Below are 20,021 nucleotides of genomic sequence, written 5' to 3'. Positions count from 1 at the left end.
CTTGGTCTTCTCTACTACTTTCATCCAGCAGACATTTTTCTTTGCTTAACAAGGAGAAAAATAAAGTTCTCGTTTTATTGCAGTCTAGTTGTAACATCTGCTTATTGAGCGATAGCGCAATACACATAGGGCAGTTTCTCCAAGAGCATATGTTTTCAGGACACAAGATAGTTGTTAGTGGGGTTGTAAAAAAGGTAGTATAGGGTACATTGGGGGCAACCATGCTTTATCATAAGAAAATACATTAGAATTAGGAGACCTGAAAAGGATTGTTATATATTGGGGCTACAGCTTGCCATGATATAAAATAGCAAATATTTACTTTCTGATAATTGTCCAATGTTTTGTCTATTCTATACCAGAAGATCTGCACATTCTTTGGAAACTTTGAAAGTGCATTTACACTGGATGATTATCATGAATGAGTATTCCTAAGAACGCTCTATTCACGATAATGTTGCAGTCCAAACAGGCTGCCGATCATCCAACGAATGAGCAAAACGCTTGTTCATTGGATGAAATGATCTTTTGTTCTGAACAAATGATCATCATTCTCGGCAGCACATTGTGTAAATAAAACTTGTGCTGCCGAGAACAAAAGCAGCCTCAGACGCACTGAGCTGTTACAGAGAGTTCTGTGTGCATCTGAATCGCGCTCTGCCTGTGTGAACCGGCTATTACATGGCTGTCGATCGGTAAATGTTTAAGACCTCAATATCGAGTGATGTAAATACACCATTACTTAGGTATTTTTTTACACATTTGCTACTTCTTATGCATTAGGTGTCAATAGAAATTCCTCAGCTATTGAAGTGCAACATTTATTTCCTGGAAATGATTACACAACAGACCCGATGAATATGTTTTATACCTGTCAGATGTGCTTAGTGTATGGCGGCATTCACTATCGTGTATTTTTGTTGTGGCGATGCCGCATCTATTAATGGCATAGACATTAATTCAAATACCTTCCCATGTGTGATGAATTTTCCTCCGAGCACAATATAATGATGTGTAAGAAACAAAATAAGAACATGATAATTGCATTTGCATTTCTAAAAGGCATTGCACTTTTAATCAGTGCAGGCCCAGCATCATTAATGTGTATAAGTCGCTAGGTGAATGTGTTTTTTGATTCACTTAAGATGTATATGTGTATATGAATGTGTCTTCTAACCTTGATTAAACACTGTATGTATTAAAGGGGCTGTCCAAAACTTAACTAAAGACTTAATTGGCTTTAAAATAACGAGTGATGGACTTCAGATGTCACTGCAGCCGAGAAGCTAAACTCTTCAATTTAAAGTGAATGTGTCAACAGATTTTTTGCTATGTAATCTGAAGACAGCATGAGGTAGGTGTTAACACAGATTTCGGCAGTGCCTGTGTTGTCAAAATCCATGGCTTCTTTGCTTGCAATGATTGTTTTAGCACCAGTAGTTTATCACACGTAGCACATGCATGCTAGTCTGACAGGCCCCCTTCTGTGCTAGGCGCCTCACAGTCTATCAACACTGTACATACAGGGCCTGGTGTGGGCGGGGTTAGCAGTGGTGTGGGCGGGGTTAGCTTCCTCAGCTCTACTGTATTGCTAAATCTAAAAACACCGATTGTATGAGAACTGCTGCACCCAGTAATCTAAGTGATACATTGTTGGATTCAGCTTCTCTTTGCCTACATCATGCTATTCTCAGATGAGGTACCAAAAAACTGCTGACAAATTCCCTTTAAATAGATTTCATTGTGTACAGTATATGGGTGCTGACTCTCTTCACTGAGAAGATCATTTTATGGGGCTTTTTTTCTTCTTCACTCTGCAGTGTTTACAGCGTATTCATATATCCTGTGAAGCTTTACGTAAAGTATTTTCTTTATTTTGAGTCACAACAGATAACTCGAGGTTGACTGTAGTGTCCTTCATTAGGATATAGAGGGCAACTTTAGGATCGCCACATAATCATGTTTTCCATGTTCACAGCTTTTCTTCTTTTATTTCTAATGCACTGTACAATCTCAAAAAGCATTCAAACCGACCAATAAACAAAATTCTGGACATTTCATAAACATTTTAATACATGGCCTCTTTTCACACACTGAAAATCTTGCATTTTTTTTACTATGTTAACCAGGGTTGGAATCATAATAGTAGTAGAAAAATGGAAATAAATTTGGACTCCAGTAGCACTTAATGGACTCTATTGAACTTTAATGGGGGTCTGTTCCAGTTTCTGCAAGGTGTTTGTTGTTTTTTCAGAAAAAATAGCACTACAAGCTACAAATGTGACAAAATCTGTGACAGAGCTTCCAGCACAGATGTGAACACAGCCTTAAAAAGGTATTCCCATCTCCAAGATCTGATCCCAATATATAGTAGGTGTAATAATAATAGTAAAACATACCTCCAGTTAGAATGTAAAATAGTTCTTCTGATTCGCTAGCTCTTTCCTCATTTGCAGGCATTACAGTAGCTTAGGTATCCAAGAATACGACCACTAGTAACTAGCTATCTGTTACTCTAGGAGTGGTCATAACCATGGATACCTAAGCTACTGCAATGCACTGCACATGGGGTAAGTGACATAGCGAATCACAAGAACTACACTACATTTCTAATTGGAGGTATTTGCTAATATGGCACCTTATATTTTGCGTATTTGCTTATATTACACCTACTACATATTGGGATAGGATCTTGGAGATGGGAATACCTCTTTACCTCTACTTTACTTTTCATTTACAAAGCACAATACTAATTAATTAGATGTACTTGTTCTTTTTTTTAGAATTGTAACCATTTATAATGTATTATATATTTTTTATAACTCCCCATTGGGCAGCCATATTGCTTCGTGCACTCTGTGTTCAGAGTATACAGAATGTGGTGTGTGCTTTTTGGGTGTAAATTGGCTGAAAAATAGATTTTGACAGCCTCCAAGAGCCTCTTCTCCCACAGACCAAGAAATGACAGGGAAGATAGACATAGATCTTTATTTATGTGCATAAAGTATAACGTGACGATCCTGCTATGTGAAGGCTCAGTAATACTATAGAGCTGACATTAAATTCACCACCCTCTAATGATGATGAGATAACACTGCTTATGTTCTCCCAGTCTACATTCAGATGTAAGCTGCAGAAAGCAATGACTGCTGTACTGGCCGCTATGAAAAGAGGACTATTTCAAGATGTATAATATATTTTCAATAAAGCATGGTTTAAATACTATAAAAAATGTCAGCAGAATATGTAATAAAATAAAAAATGCATTATTCACCTGTTAGATTATTTGTCTTTGCTTACATGCCATCATTGGCTGCCCCTTGCATTATAGTAATAGTAAGACACTGCACCTAATGATGGCACTGCAGCGAGTGATGACTGCTGGACCACGGAAGTGTCAGTGTTGGACCACGGAAGTGTCAGTGCTGGACCACGAAAGTGTCAGGGCTGGACCACGGAAGTGTCAGTGCTGGACCACTGCAGCGTCAGTGCTGGACCACAAAAGTGTCAGTGCTGGACCCCGAAAGCTTCAGTGCTGGACCACAAAAGTGTCAGTGCTGGACCACAAAAGTGTCAGTGCTGGACCACGGAAGCGTCAGTGCTGAACTACGAAAGCGTCAGTGCTGGACCATGAAAGTGTCAGTGCTGGACCACGAAAGCTTCAGTGCTGCACCACAAAAGTGTCAGTGCTGGACCACGAAAGTGTCAAGGCTGGATCGTTGAGGGAGCTAACAGGTGAGTAATTTTTCTATCTTTTCCTCTTGGAACCTCACAGACTGAATAAGCAATGGTGATCGGTGAAAAGAGATTAAGAGATAGTAGTAGCAGATTTACGTATGATGTTTCTTGTCTCTTTAATAATATATGCACATAGAAATTATTAATTTGTATGAATATTGAATCTGAAAGGATGAATAAAATCATTTCCCATTGTATCAATGTACCTAGCATATCAAGATCTTCAAAGTGTCTTATAAACCAATACTTAGCTGGTTACTATGAGTGAGTGTAGAGTGGCTTGGTTATTCGGATGAAATCTCAGTCCTATTTCTTGTTCCGAGAGAAGCTATTTTGTGTACAACCCTAATTATATTTCAGCTTTGATTCGTAGGTTCTAATAACGTTGGTGTCATGCTTACAGATGTCTTGCTCGATTGAGTTTGTCAGTTTGTGCAGGGTGGAAAATGTAATCTCTTTCAAGTTTTGTCTAGTATGTCCTAGCTTGACTTAACATGTCATCTTCAATTACCGAAACAAAGATACAGCTAAGGTCTCCTGACCTGTCTCAGACTCGACTGAGAAGTATGGCTGTCCCTGCAGAATACTGTAGACGACTTTTGCACTATTTCCATAGGTCGGATCGTCTGCATCATTGGCTGTGACTTGAACGACAAATGTCCCTGCAACGAAAACAAAGGGGATAGCGGAATTAGCAAAAAAGGTTTGTGCGAGCAAAGAGAAAAATTGAGAGACAGGACATGAGAATTTAACTGAAAGTGATGACTGAGTGATTGAAAAATAATGAATGAATGAGACAGGATGAAAGTGACAAGCGAGAAAAAAAAGCCAAGAGTGGAAAGATCAAGAGAAAAGAGTGAAATGAAAGAAAGATAAAAGATTATGAGAAAAGAGAGGAGATAGAAGCAGACAAGCAAGAAGATCATTTAAAATGATATAACACTATGTATGCAAACACTATTTACTTACAAATATAACACAGTATAGGATGAGATGAATTGTATATCAGTTACTATAAAGTTGTATTAATATTTTACCATTTCTGTGCTAATTAATAATCCTCTTGATTTGATTTATTTACAATATCTCCTGAACTCATTCTACATCGACCCACCCATCATTCCCCTTACACTAGAAGGTCTGATGACAGGGGGGCCTAATTTCTACTTCCATTACCACATGCCGCTGTCTCATCTGCACATGCTCACAAGCACTTAACCTAAAATTCTAGAACTGTTTTCCGTCAATGTGACAAGATGGCGGCCATTGTAATTCTACAGTGATTACCTCCCTTAACAAAATAACTGTTTGCTATTTAAAGGGATTTAAGAAATTATTTATATTAACATTTTCTTTCTTTATTGTACAGATATAATGTATTTTTATTTTTTGTTATTTATCTTTATTTCTTTCGCTCTCTCATTCTTTCCCATTCTCACAGAACCATTTTAAGCTAGGAAGATCAGATTGGCACCTAGATTATTGTCACGCTGGTTGGTGTTGACCCACTGCGCCATGGGGCCATGTTTAAACTGGCAGGGCATAACTAAGTGGTTACCTGGTCTTCACTAGAGCCTCTGAAGGTGAGGTTAGACTTGTGCTGCAGGTAGCCACCAGGTACCACTCCAGAGCAGTTCCCGATGCTGTAGCAGCTGACCCCAAAGGGGCAGAAATGTAGCAATAAATTCAGAGAGCCAGGCAGACCAGGATCTGGTACACAGGATGAATGGATGCTGTATGGCTGATAAACAAAATGGATACTGGAACAAGTTCAGATAGGGCGGGTTCAGAAACACAGGACGAAATCAGGTACAGGGTCACATATACTGGTGCAGATTAGACAGGTAAAGACTCGCACTCAGTCAAGGCGGGTTCAGGTTAAGACAAGGTAGAGGCAGGACGGGTTCAGGATCCAGTTCAGACATTAAGGACACAGACATAACAACAAAGTAGCAAGCAAGGACTAAAAATGCACTAACGTTGCTCAAGCACCTCCCTACAGGGTAAGGTACCTTAAAAAGTTAGAGCATCCCAGATATTGGCTGGTAACACATTCGGAGTGTGCGCTACCGCTTTAAGAAGTAGGAAGCACGTGCTACCAGAAGACCTGTGTGGTTTGCGCAGGCCCTGGGATACAGGAGCCATGGTGGGAGCCGGAGCAGAGGACACAGCAGGGTGGCAGAGGCAGTAAGCATGTCGGCGTCCCTGCCAGGGACAGGAGAAGAACCATGAAGAGATGCTAGAGTTACAGTTATTAGATGTAGATATAGTAGCCCTTGTTTTATAGATTGGGTTGGGTCAATGTAGAAAGACCCTCAAAATATTAAACATGGGCATTGTTAAGGTGATATGCTCAGGAAGTATACTCCTGACAAAGTCAGAATGGATGTCTGGGTATTAGTAACCCAGAGAGACTCGTTGTATAAAAAGTGTACCTCATGGTATACATTTTTGTGGCTGTATGCTGTGCTTTCCTATACAGTTAAACAAACAATATGTAGACGCATGTAGCAGTCAGGCTTAGCTAAAAAAGAGCAGACATTTGGCCTTCATTTGGTGACTGGGAATAAGAATGTTAACTTATATGTAGTCAAAAGCTCCTAATGAATACTTTAGGGTAAGTGCTACTGTTGGTCCGAATCAACAGCTGAACAGGAGTCCTGAAAACCTCTTAGCTAACGTCACCTGTACCTCTTTTTTTGATTTGCCCACCTAGCGCGATATCACTTCAATGATTTTGCGGAAGGATTGGCTAATAAACAGGAGGGTTACACTGGTACTTGTCTTCAGACAGGTTGTATTCTAATTACCTCTGATATTTTGACTTGCTGTTACTATGTTCCATGTGACCATCTCAAGCCATGGTGTGCACATTGTTCTCTGTTTTCCCTCTGAAGGCTATGAACTTTATTGACTCTGTTATACTGTGAAAAAACTTCTACCTTTTGCCTTCAGATGAAAACAGATAGATTTGGTATATAACTGGATACTATATTGATATAGTTATTATTTTTTCTATATAGCCTATGTAACTCCATTTGCACTATGCACTTTACCTAATTTTCACACTGTACTTCAGGTTGGCTATATTACTATCAGTACAGATGGTGCGGTATTTTATACCACTACATCTGAATCATTGAGGTATTCTTATTCCACTCTAGACCGTCTTGCAGCGCCCCCACTGCCGCAGGGCCGAGGGGTACCCGGTACCAGGCCTCTAAGTCTCTGCTCTGGGATTGTCACGGTGGCTAGACCCGGTCCGTGACCCTGCTGAGGGGCGTACAGTAATAGATGTGGATGGTGGTGGTGGTGCGGTGCAGTAAATAACGAGGACACCAGGTTGCAGTCTCTTTACCTCTTTACTGAAGGTCTCTGGGTCCTCAGTCCGGAATACGGTTCACCAGGCTGCGCAAGTCCGGCCGGTCCAATGGCACCTCCAGAGTTCTCTTTGCAGGTGGAAATCTGTGCCTTCCTGCTAGCGCTATGTGTTGTGGTCCTCCCCTGCTGTGCTTACGGGATAGTCCCCACAACTGTTGTGTCTGTTTCTGATGTTCCCTCACAACTCGATTAGATGATGTTCTGCTAATCCTCCGTCCCTCCCTGATGTTACGGTTGGGACGCACCCGTATGACGGGTAGGCTCGGAGCTCTTCCGGGACCCTAGAGTCGCCCCTCTCCACAGGTTGCCCCCTATGTCTTCTTAGGTGATTTAGGTGAGACAGCCCGCCTATGACTGACTGTCCTGCCGTTGGTTTGAAGTATTGCCTGAAGCTATATAAATATAGAAATACTTCCTCGGCGTTCCGGCCGCCGGCTGTGCGCCTCAGTAGGATGTTGCCTCGGTCTTACAGCACGACTCCTACTGGTATTCTCCTTCTTGCTTTGATCTCGTTTCTCACTCAGCACAATAAATCTCGCTTCTTGTCCTTTCTTAGGGCACCGCCGCTATGAAGTGCAGGCGCGGTCCTGTAGCTTTCTCTCCATTTGCCAGGCCTCTGTCAGGGTCCCAAACCTGACAGGGACCCTACCGAATCTTCCCCCACAACACCCTCTGCCACAAGGTGTTGCCTGGTTCCAACCCAGTCAGCTCTCTAACTTCCTGCCTGACCCCCAGTTTTACCAGTATGTGAGGAGTGGCCTAATGAATAGAACCCTTAGCTCCCCCTGGAGGCCCGACTGTGAAATGTATTGGTGTATGTGATAGCTGGTCAGATGAACTCCTTCAGTGCCATCAGACGTACCATAGCCCCCCTTAGCGGCGGAGCCACAGTACTGCAACAACCAGGACTCTGGGGCACTGCACTCCCCCCCGGTTAAATCCAATACTCCTGGACTGGGAAGAAAACAACAATACATGTCAGCAAAAAGACATACAATTTTTGTGAGTGCAATAACAATAAGCATATTTGGACAGAGCTTCCCTTTATGGGAGGTGAGAACACTTGAACATTACAAACCTGGTTAAATACTTTTAATTAACTTTACTATAAATAACTTTTCTTACCCAACCGGGTATTCTACTTAGTGCAAATTTCTGAACAATAATTTAACATTGCCTTTAAGGATGTACACTCTAAATCCACTAAAGACCTTCTTATAACACATTATAAGGCTTAAGCAACTGTGCTACATTCTCCTACTTTATTTCTGCAGGACCGCCTGTCCTAACGGCTCCAGACCTACTGCCTCTCCTTTCTTTTACAGGACCGCCCCTTTCAGCCCGGGCCTACTGTCCTTCCACTACTATACACAGTATAGAACATAACATTTTTCCTTCAGTTCAAAACTACTGAGCCTTCTCTGTATGGCTCCTAGGAGGACTCACCAACTAACCCCGTCCGGGTTCACTCCCTGTCCTCATACCTTTCATCAACATTATCAACCATTTCTCACAATTAACTAGTTAGTTACATTTAACGTTTACATATCAGCATTATTACTTTCTTTCAAGACATCATTATCACTTTACTGTTTTAAGACAGTACTACTCATAAGTGCACAGGTAAACATCCCCTTTAAGAGGGGACCAAGTCTTTATGAGGTAGCGCAGCTTCTGCAGCTACCAGTCCGTACACCGTAAGGACTCCGGTGCGGGTTCCAGGAACCGTATCTTTGCAAAGAGTCCTTCTTGTATGTAAAACCAGTAAGAAGCCCCTTTAAGAAGGTGCAAACTATTTACAAGGAGTTTGTATCATGCATTGTTCATGATTCAGCAGTTCTTTGATAACTTGTGCAACACGTAGAAAACAAACAAAAACAATAGGGATCCCGGGTCAACAAAGGGATCCCTTTAAGAGTTAACCCTGGACGGGTTTTTGCAGCAAAATCAGGAAACAAACAGTTAAATGAACTATTTACATGTTCAGAGTTTTAAGATCTTACTCATGTGGTGCAGAAGGTGGTTTCCTTCCGGGCCTCACCAGACCAACGGGTCGTGCTGACGATCCAAGGAGCGGTTCCTGCCCTAGCAATGACAGGATCCCTCGCCGTGATGCCCTCCTCACTGATGGGCCGGCACGCCCCCAAGGTACGTGGTGGGTCCGGGTTCCCCGCTGCTCCGCAGGGACAGGTTCCGTTGCCTTTCCCGCAGGCGGTTCGTCCTCTGATGTTCCGGCAGCAGCCTGGAGTGCGACGCACCGCTGGACGCCCCGAGCCATCCAGCCAGCTTCACCTGTTTCCCTCCTCCACCTGGTGTAGGTCACAGCGTCACCTGGCTCCAGGTCGCGAGGGCTCCACTTCCTCCCGGTCTACACGGACCTGTAGCGGCTCCCCAATCTCCTGTATAACTCCCCTTCCATGTCGGGAGTTAAAGGACACCACTACACCCCAGTGTGACGGCGGGGTTTCCTCCACGCTGGTCAGGTCAATCTGGGCTGCAGGTTGGGGCCGGCTCCGCCACGCCGTCATCAGGCGCCGCAGGTGTTCGGCCTCCGGCAGGATTCTCATGCCCTGCGCCCGCAGCGTACCTTCAGCCGCGGCCGGGTTGGGAGGAGTTGGGGACAGGCGGACCTCCGTGGGCTGGCCCAGCCGAGCGAGCACGCGGGCATCAGCCTCCAAGCGGCGTGCTATCTGTTGGGCCTCGGCTGCGGCCACACACTCCTCGGACATCTGCCAGTTGGGTCGACCCATCGGTAGCTCCGTAAGGGCCAGTCCCCGCAACGATGGCGCCTCCGAGGCTGTGCCAGGTGGTGCGGCTTCATGCCTGGTCAGGTCATCCCCACGCGGTGCTCCCGACGTCGCCATCTTTATCTCCTCTCCAGTGTCTTCTTCCCGCGGTCTCTTTCGTGGGCGGCCCCGTCTCCATGGTCTCCACCCTCCAAACAGGATAAGGAGGCGGACCTCGGCTGTTGACGGACACGTCCTCAGGACACAGAAATATTTAGACTCGGCGGCCATTGTCCTTCGCGCTCTCCAGCTTGTCTACGCCCACTCCACGCCCTTCTTCTTCTCCTCCGCTCTCCTCAGCGCTGTAATGGCGGCGGATTTTGGCGGCAAGTGGCACAGCACAGTCTTTGCAATAAGTCACAGTCCAAGTATAATAAATGACAGTTCCAAGGCACACATGACCTGATTCTTCAGGCTTAAGTAGATCCTGTTCGTGACGCCAAGTTGCAGCGCCCCCACTGCTGCAGGGCCGAGGGGTACCCGGTACCGGGCCTCTAAGTCTCTGCTCTGGGATTGTCACCGTGGCTAGACCCGGTCCGTGACCCTGCTGAGGGGCGTACAGTAATAGATGTGGATGGTGGTGGTGGTGCGGTGCAGTAAATAACGAGGACACCAGGTTGCAGTCTCTTTACCTCTTTACTGAAGGTCTCTGGGTCCTCAGTCCGGAATACGGTTCACCAGGCTGCGCAAGTCCGGCCGGTCCAATGGCACCTCCAGAGTTCTCTTTGCAGGTGGAAATCTGTGCCTTCCTGCTAGCGCTATGTGTTGTGGTCCTCCCCTGCTGTGCTTACGGGATAGTCCCCACAACTGTTGTGTCTGTTTCTGATGTTCCCTCACAACTCGATTAGATGATGTTCTGCTAATCCTCCGTCCCTCCCTGATGTTACGGTTGGGACGCACCCGTATGACGGGTAGGCTCGGAGCTCTTCCGGGACCCTAGAGTCGCCCCTCTCCACAGGTTGCCCCCTATGTCTTCTTAGGTGATTTAGGTGAGACAGCCCGCCTATGACTGACTGTCCTGCCGTTGGTTTGAAGTATTGCCTGAAGCTATATAAATATAGAAATACTTCCTCGGCGTTCCGGCCGCCGGCTGTGCGCCTCAGTAGGATGTTGCCTCGGTCTTACAGCATGACTCCTACTGGTATTCTCCTTCTTGCTTTGATCTCGTTTCTCACTCAGCACAATAAATCTCGCTTCTTGTCCTTTCTTAGGGCACAGCCGCTATGAAGTGCAGGCGCGGTCCCGTAGCTTTCTCTCTATTTGCCAGGCCTCTGTCAGGGTCCCAAACCTGACAGGGACCCTACCGAATCTTCCCCCACAACACCCTCTGCCACAAGGTGTTGCCTGGTTCCAACCCAGTCAGCTCTCTCTCTAACTTCCTGCCTGACCCCCAGTTTTACCAGTATGTGAGGAGTGGCCTAATGAATAGAACCCTTAGCTCCCCCTGGAGGCCCGACTGTGAAATGTATTGGTGTATGTGATACCTGGTCAGATGAACTCCTTCAGTGCCATCAGACGTACCATAGCCCCCCTTAGCGGCGGAGCCACAGTACTGCAACGACCAGGACTCTGGGGCGCTGCAGTCTGATGGATCAATATACGATGTTTGTTATTTTGCATAATTTGTATCATTGTATTTAATTTACAAATTATTTGTCATATGCAGTGATTGCGCTTTTTCTCATCATTTTTGTGGGTAGGTTGCATTTCTAATTTTTAATGTTTTTCAACGTAATTTGTATACCTGAAAAAAAATATTTCTATTAGGAGGTTTACTTCTGGAGGACTTTGTTTGCTCTCACATTCTCTTTGGTTGCCCTATGGTCCTCCGCTTTGAGACTTTTTGAGCTGATCATTTTTTGTTTAATAAACAGGAGAGCTGGGGGATCAGATAGGAGGGGGTTTCTCAGGGCTCCCATCCAGCGACGATAGATTACTACCATGGCCAAATGGATTGGGTCCTGTGAATCAATTTGCACCAATTGTACTAAGTACACATCCACAGTGTATATTATACCATAAATGCTAATGGGCAACCTATTTAACACGAAAAAATCTGAAAAGAAAATAAATAACATGGTGCAGCGTCATTCATACACAAGTAATACCCTAGAATGCACGTTTTGGATTAAATCATGCATTTTAAACACAGAGGCGTTAATATAGTCAAGCTAAAAGTTATATAGCTTAACACCGAGTTTTCAAAATTACATTTCAATGTAAAATGAAACTGTAAAATGTTCTCTCCAGAAATAAATCCCTATAATTTCCTTTTCTTCTTACCTCTTACTGCTACTTTCAAAGAGGGTAGACTTCACATTGAGAGAAAGCTCTCAGACTTATCACCTCGATATGAATGCATTCCATTGAATCATAGCTCCTAGCATTAGTAAAACATTCCTATTATATGAGACATATGTTTCATTAACTGTCCATCCTCAGGAAGGTTCATACACCACTTACATTCACATTAAATTGCTTTGTACATCATTTAAGTAGAAAAGATAGACATCCTTGCACAATCGCTCATTAGGCTCCAGCGTATCGTTAGGCTCTTCAATGTAAAAAAAAAAAAAGGATCCTTTTATCAACAGGAAAATGTCCCCTTCCCAGATACGTGCCATTTCCGAGGCTTCTGATGTGCAAGGTTAAATATGTCAATCAGATAATGGATGAATGCAGTGACATATGGTGAAAAGTAGGCTAATGCACAGATAATTATGAAATGAGTTTTATTCATGTGATGGAAAGAGCATAATTTTATTAAACATATTAATTTAGCACCAGTGCACACAACAGGAGGTTTATGTAAAACTGTGCACTAGTGCAAACTGCATCCGTACTTATTTATAGGGCCATTACGTAAAAAGCGGGCTTATGTTGTCTAATCATTTTCTTGTCTTCTGTCAAAGTCAATTCAATTGTCTGAACATCATATTTTAAATTCTCTGATTTCTCATTCATCCATAGAAAACAGGGTAAGAACCTATTTTGTAATGGCATTGCCATAGTATTTAAGAATAAAAAAAAAGATCCAAGCAAATCCGGGGGCTTTCATTCAGATAAGGCAATTTTCAGTCTCATATAGTGCTGTCGAGACAAATTCAATGTGCATCTGTCTTTCCTGGGTCCTTTTTCTGCAGTAAATCTTGACTACTGACAAATCTGCACATTGCCGAGTTACAGAAAAAAAAAATGCATGAAGCAAAAAAATGAAAAAAGTACCATATATAATTGGCTATTATTTTTTCTTTTACTATTTAGTCGTTATACATATGTAATTATTCTTACCTGAAAAAATTATATATATTCTATATATACTGTATATATATACACTCACTGGCCACTTTATTAGGTACACCTGTCCAACTTCTTGTTAACACTTAATTTCTAATCAGCCAATCACATGGCGGCAACTCAGTGCATTTAGGCATGTAGACATGGTCAAGACAATCTCCTGCAGTTCAAACCGAGCATCAGTATGGGGAAGAAAGGTGATTTGAGTGCCTTTGAACGTGGCATGGTTGTTGGTGCCAGAAGGGCTGGTCTGAGTATTTCAGAAACTGCTGATCTACTGGGATTTTCACGCACAACCATCTCTAGGGTTTACAGAGAATGGTCCGAAAAAGAAAAAAAATCCAGTGAGCGGCAGTTCTGTGGGCGGAAATGCCTTGTTGATGCCAGAGGTCAGAGGAGAATGGGCAGACTGGTTCGAGCTGATATAAAGGCAACAGTGACTCAAATCGCCACCCGTTACAACCAAGGTAGGCCTAAGAGCATCTCTGAACGCACAGTGCGTCGAACTTTGAGGCAGATGGGCTACAGCAGCAGAAGACCACACCGGGTACCACTCCTTTCAGCTAAGAACAGGAAACTGAGGCTACAATTTGTACAAGCTCATCGAAATTGGACAGTAGAAGATTGGAAAAACGTTGCTTGGTCTGATGAGTCTCGATTTCTGCTGCGACATTCGGATGGTAGGGTCAGAATTTGGCGTAAACAACATGAAAGCATGGATCCATCCTGCCTTGTATGGAGCATCTTTGGGATGTGCAGCCGACAAATCTGCGGCAACTGTGTGATGCCATCATGTCAATATGGACCAAAATCTCTGAGGAATGCTTCCAGCACCTTGTTGAATCTATGCCACGAAGAATTGAGGCAGTTCTGAAGGCAAAAGGGGGTCCAACCCGTTACTAGCATGGTGTACCTAATAAAGTGGCCGGTGAGTGTATATATACATACAATATATATATATATATATATATATATATATATATATATATATATATATATATATATATATATATATGAATTAACACATGTGGAATTATATACTTAACAAAAAAGTGTGAAACCAGTGAAATTATGTCTTATATTCTACGTTCTTCAAAGTAGCCACCTTTTGCTTTGATGATTGCTTTGCACATTCTTGCCATTCTCTTGATGAGCTTCAAGAGGTAGTCACCGGGAATGGTCTTTCAACAATCTTGAAGGAGTTCTCAGAGATGCTTAGCACTTGTTGGCCCTTTTGCCTTCACTCTGTGGTCAAGCTCACCCCAAACCATCTCGATTGGGTTCAGGTCTGGTGACTGTGGAGGCCAGGTCATCTGGCGTAGCACCCCATCACTCTCCTTCTTGATCAAATAGCCCTTACACAGCCTGGAGGTGTGCTTGGGGTCATTGTCCTGTTGAAAAATAAATGATGGTCCAACTAAACGCAAACCGGATGGAATAGCATGCCGCTGCAAGATGCTGTGGTAGCCATACTGGTTCAGTATGCCTTCAATTTTGAATAAATCCCCAACAGTGTCACCAGCAAAGCACCCCCACACCATCACGCCTCCTCCTCCATGCTTCACAGTGGGAACCAGGCATGAAGAGTCCATCCGTTCACCTTTTCTGCATCGCACAAAGACCTGGTGGTTGGAACCAAACATCTCAAATTTGGACTCATCAGACCAAAGCACAGATTTCCATTGGTCTAATGTCCATTCCTTGTGATATTTAGCCAAACAAGTCTCTTCTCCTTGTTGCCTGTCCTTAGCAGTGGTCTCCTAGCAGCTATTTTACCATGAAGGCCTGCTGCACAGTCTTCTCTTAACAGTTGTTGTAGAGATGTGTCTGCTGCTAGAACTCTGTGTGGCATTGACCTGGTCTCTAATCTGAGCTGCTGTTAACCTGCGATTTCTGAGGCTGGTGACTCGGATAAACTTATCCTCAGAAGCAGAGTTGACTCTTGGTCTTCCTTTCCTGGGGCGGTCCTCATGTGAGCCAGTTTCTTTGTAGCGCTTGATGGTTTTTGTCACTGCACTTGGGGACACTTTCAAAGTTTTCCCAATTTTTCGGACAGACTGACCTTCATTTCTTAAAGTAATGATGGCCACTCGTTTTTCTTTACTTAGCTGCTATTTTCTTGCCATAATACAAATTCTAACAGTCTATTCAGTAGGACTATCAGCTGTGAATCCACCAGACTTCTGCACAAGACAACTGATGGTCCCAACCCCATTCATAAGGCTAGAAATCCCACTTATTAAACCTGACAGGGCACACCTGTGAATTGAAAACCATGCCCGGTGACTACCTCTTGAAGCTCATCAAAAGAATGCCAAGAGTGTGCAAAGCAGTCATCAAAGTAAATGGTGGCTACTTGAAGAACCTAGAATATAAGACATAATTTCAGTTGTTTCACACTTTTTTGTTAAGTATATAATTCCAAATGTGTTAATTCATGGCTTTGATGCCTTCAGTGTGAATATACAATTTTCATAGTCATGAAAATACAGAAAAATCTTTCAATGAGAAGTTGTGTCTAAACTTTTGGTCTGTACTATATATATATATATATATATATATATATATATATATATATATATATATACACACACACACACAGACACACACACACACACACACACACACACACTGCTCAAAAAAGTAAAGGGAACGCTTAAACAACAGAATATAACTCCAAGTAAATCAAACTTCTGTGAAATCAAACTGTCCACTTAGGATGCTACACTGTTTGACAATCAATTTCACATGCTGTTGTGCAAATGGAATAGACAACAGATGGAAATTATTGGCAATTATCAAGACACACTCAATAAAGGAGTGGTTCTGCAGGTGGGGACCACAGACCACATCTCAGTACCAATGCTTTCTGGCTGATGTTTTGGTCACACAAGTGGCTCAGATAGTGCAGCTCATCCAGGATGGCACATCAAGGCGAGCTGTGGCAAGGTTTGCTGTGTGTCAGCGTAGTGTCCAGAGGCTGGAGGCGCTACCAGGAGACAGGCCAGTACACCAGGAGATGTGGAGGGGGCCGTAGGAGGGCAACAACCCAGCAGCAGGACCGCTACCTCAGCCTTTGTGCAAGGAGAAACAGGAGGAGCTCTGGCAGAGCCCTGCAAAATGACTTGCAGCAGGCCACAAATGTGCATGTGTCTGCACAAACGGTTAGAAACCGACTCCATGAGGATGGTCTGAGTTCCTGACGTCCACAGATGAGGGTTGTGCTCACAGCCCAACACCGTGCAGGACGCTTGGCATTTACGACAGAACACCAGGATTGGCAAATTCGCCACTTGCGCCCTGTGCTCTTCATCAGATGAAGGCAGGTTCACATTGAGCACACATGACAGACATGACAGAGTCTGGAGACGCTGTGGAGAGCGATCTGCTGCCTGCAACATCCTTCAGCATGACCGTTTGGCAGTGGGTCAGTAATGGTGTGGGGTGGCATTTCTTTGGAGTGCCGCACAGCTCTCCATATGCTCACCAGAGGTAGTCTGACTAACATTAGGTACCGAGATGAGATCCTCAGACCCCTTGTGAGACCATATGCTGGTGCGGTTGGCCCTGGGTTCCTCCTAATGCAGGACAATGCCAGACCTCATGTGACTGGAGTGTGTCAACAGTTCATGCAAGATGAAGGCATTGAAGCTATGGACTGGCCCGCCCATTCCGCAGACCTGAATCCGATTGAACACATCTGGGACATCATGTCTCGCATCATCCACCAACGTCACGTTGCACCACAGACTGTTCAGGTCTGGGAGAAGATCCCTCAGGAGACCATCCACCGCCTCATCAGGAGCATGCCCAGGCATTGTAGGGAGGTCATACAGGCATGTGGAGGCCACGCACACTACTGAGCATAATTTCCTTGTCTTGAGGCAATTCCACTGAAGTTGGATCAGCTTGTAATTTGATTTTCCACTTTGATTTTGAGTATCATTCCAAATCCAGGCCTCTGTGAGACATTAATCTTGATTTACATTGATAATTTTTACGTTTTATTGTTCTCAACGCTTTCCACTATGTAGTGAATAAATATTTACAACTGGAATATTTTATTCAGTGATATCTAGGATGTGGTATTTTAGTGTTCACTTTATTTGTTTGAGCAGTATATATATATATATATATTATATATATATATATATATATATATATATATATATATATATATATATATATATATACACACAGTATATGAAACATTTCATTTTTTATGTATATACTGTATATATGATGTGAATATATATATATATATATATATATATATATATATATATATATATATACAGTGCCTACAAGTAGTATTCAACCCCCTGCAGATTTAGCAGGTTTACACATTTGGAATTAACTTGGCATTGTGACATTTGGACTGTAGATCAGCCTGGAAGTGTGAAATGCACTGCAGCAAAAAAGAATGTTATTTCTTTGTTTATTTTTTTTTTTAAATTGTGAAAAGTCTTTTCAGAGGGTCATTTATTATTCAACCCCTCAACCCACCAGAATTCTGTTTGGTTCCCCTAAAGTATTAAGAAGTAGTTCAGGCACAAAGAACAATGAGCTTCACATGTTTGCATTAATTATCTCTTTTTCCAGCCTTTTCTGACTATTTAAGACCCTCCCCAAACTTATGAACAGCACTCATACATGGTCAACATGGGAAAGACAAAGGAGCATTCCAAGGCCATCAGAGACAAGATCGTGGAGGGTCACAAGGCTGGCAAGGGGTACAAAACCCTTTCCAAGGAGTTGGGCCTACCTGTCTCCACTGTTGGGAGCATCATCCGGAAGTGGAAGGCTTATGGAACTACTGTTAGCCTTCCACGGCCTGGACAGCCTTTGAAAGTTTCCTCCCGTGCCGAGGCCAGGCTTGTCCGAAGAGTCAAGGCTAACCCAAGGACAACAAGGAAGGAGCTCCGGGAAGATCTCATGGCAGTGGGGACATTGGTTTCAGTCAATACCATAAGTAACGTACTCCACCGCAATGGTCTCCGTTCCAGACGAGCCCGTAAGGTACCTTTACTTTCAAAGAGTCATGTCAAGGATCGTCTACAGTTTGCTCATGATCACTTGGAGGACTCTGAGACTGACTGGTTCAAGGTTCTCTGGTCTGATGAGACCAAGATCGAGATCTTTGGTGCCAACCACACACGTGACATTTGGAGACTGGATGGCACTGCATACGACCCCAAGAATACCATCCCTACATTCAAGCATGGTGGTGGCAGCATCATGCTGTGGGGCTGTTTCTCAGCCAAGGGGCCTGGCCATCTGGTCCGCATCCATGGGAAGATGGATAGCACGGCCTACCTGGAGATTTTGGCCAAGAACCTCCGCTCCTCCATCAAGGATCTTAAGATGGTTCATCATTTCATCTTCCAACAAGACAACGACCCAAAGCACACAGCCAAGAAAACCAAGGCCTGGTTCAAGAGGCAAAAAATCAAGGTGTTGCAGTGGCCTAGTCAGTCTCCTGACCTTAACCCAATTGAAAACTTGTGGAAGGAGCTCAAGATTAAAGTCCACATGAGACACCCGAAGAACCTAGATAACTTGGAGAAGATCTGCATGGAGGAGTGGGCCAAGATAACTCCAGAGACCTGTGCCGGCCTGATCAGGTCTTATAAAAGACGATTATTAGCTGTAATTGCAAACAAAGGTTATTCCACAAAATATTAAACCTAGGGGTTGAATAATTATTGACCCACACTTTTATGTTTAAAATTTATAAAAATTTAACTGAGCAACAAAACTTTTTGGTTTGTAAGATTTATGCATCTGTTAATAAATCCTGCTCTTGTTTGAAGTTTGAAGGCTCTAACTTATTTGCATCTTATTAAACCTGCTAAATCTGCAGGGGGTTGAATACTACTTTTAGGCACTGTATATATACTAGCTGTACTACCCGGCTTCGCCCGGGGTAATAACTGCTGTTAGCAAAATAGAATGTGTTAACAAAAATTTATTCTGCACAAAAAAAACACAAAACAAATAGATAGAAATGTAATTATTAAAAGGCAAAAACTAAGCTAATAGAAGCATTTTACAACATATATTTCAACACCAGAGATATTCCACACAGATTTAACTAAATTGGCCAAGTAATGTGAAGTAATGTGAAGAGGTGGCACCATCATAACACCCGGGCAGCAGGCACGCTGTCTGGGTGTTATGTTTGACTCCGATCTCTCCTTCACCTCCCACATACAATATCTTGCCCGCTCGTGCCGCTTACACCTAAAGAACATCTCTTGAATCCGCCCTTTTCTCACCATGGAGACAACAAAAACTCTCACTGTCGCCCTAATCCACTCCCGTCTGGACTACTGTAACGCTCTATTAATTGGCCTCCCCCTCACTCGACTTTCCCCTCTCCAGTCTATCCTTAATGCAGCAGCCAGGGTCGTCCATCTGGCTAATCGTTACTCGGACGTGTCCGCTCTTCGCCAGTCGTTACACTGGCTGCCCATTCATTACAGGATACAATTCAAAGTACTTGTTCTCACCCACAAAGCTCTCCATAGTGCGGCACCCCCTTACATCTCCTCCCTCATTTCTGTCTATCGGCCTAACCGACCTCTGCGCTCTGCAAATGACTTTCGACTAACCTCTGCACTAATCCGTACCTCCCACTCCCGACTCCAAGACTTCTCCCGTGCTGCGACAATCCTCTGGAATACTCTACCCCAAGACATTAGGACCATCCACAACTTGCATAGCTTTAGGCGCTCGCTCAAAACACATTTGTTCAGAGCGGCCTATCACGTTCCCTAATCAAACTCATTTTATGTTTTTGTGCGTGTGTAACCCATT

At 43.6% G+C, this 20,021-nt stretch overlaps 1 protein-coding gene across 5 annotated transcripts in view; it reads right to left on the bottom strand.

Moving 5' to 3' along the window:
- Positions 1-20,021, bottom strand: part of LOC143782357 (cadherin-6-like) — a 428,058-nt gene that overhangs the window by 117,216 nt on the left and 290,821 nt on the right. For all 5 annotated transcript variants that reach the window (XM_077269722.1, XM_077269721.1, XM_077269720.1 and 2 more), the window contains one exon: positions 4,281-4,400. In XM_077269722.1, coding sequence (XP_077125837.1) covers positions 4,281-4,400 — 120 coding nt within the window. The remainder of the gene's footprint in view (positions 1-4,280; positions 4,401-20,021) is intronic.

Source organism: Ranitomeya variabilis, chromosome 6 (assembly GCF_051348905.1).
Source record: "Ranitomeya variabilis isolate aRanVar5 chromosome 6, aRanVar5.hap1, whole genome shotgun sequence".
NCBI lineage: Eukaryota > Metazoa > Chordata > Amphibia > Anura > Dendrobatidae > Ranitomeya > Ranitomeya variabilis.
The sequence above is the reverse complement of the archived record's forward strand: the minus strand, read 5'-3'. Positions and strand labels throughout refer to the sequence as shown.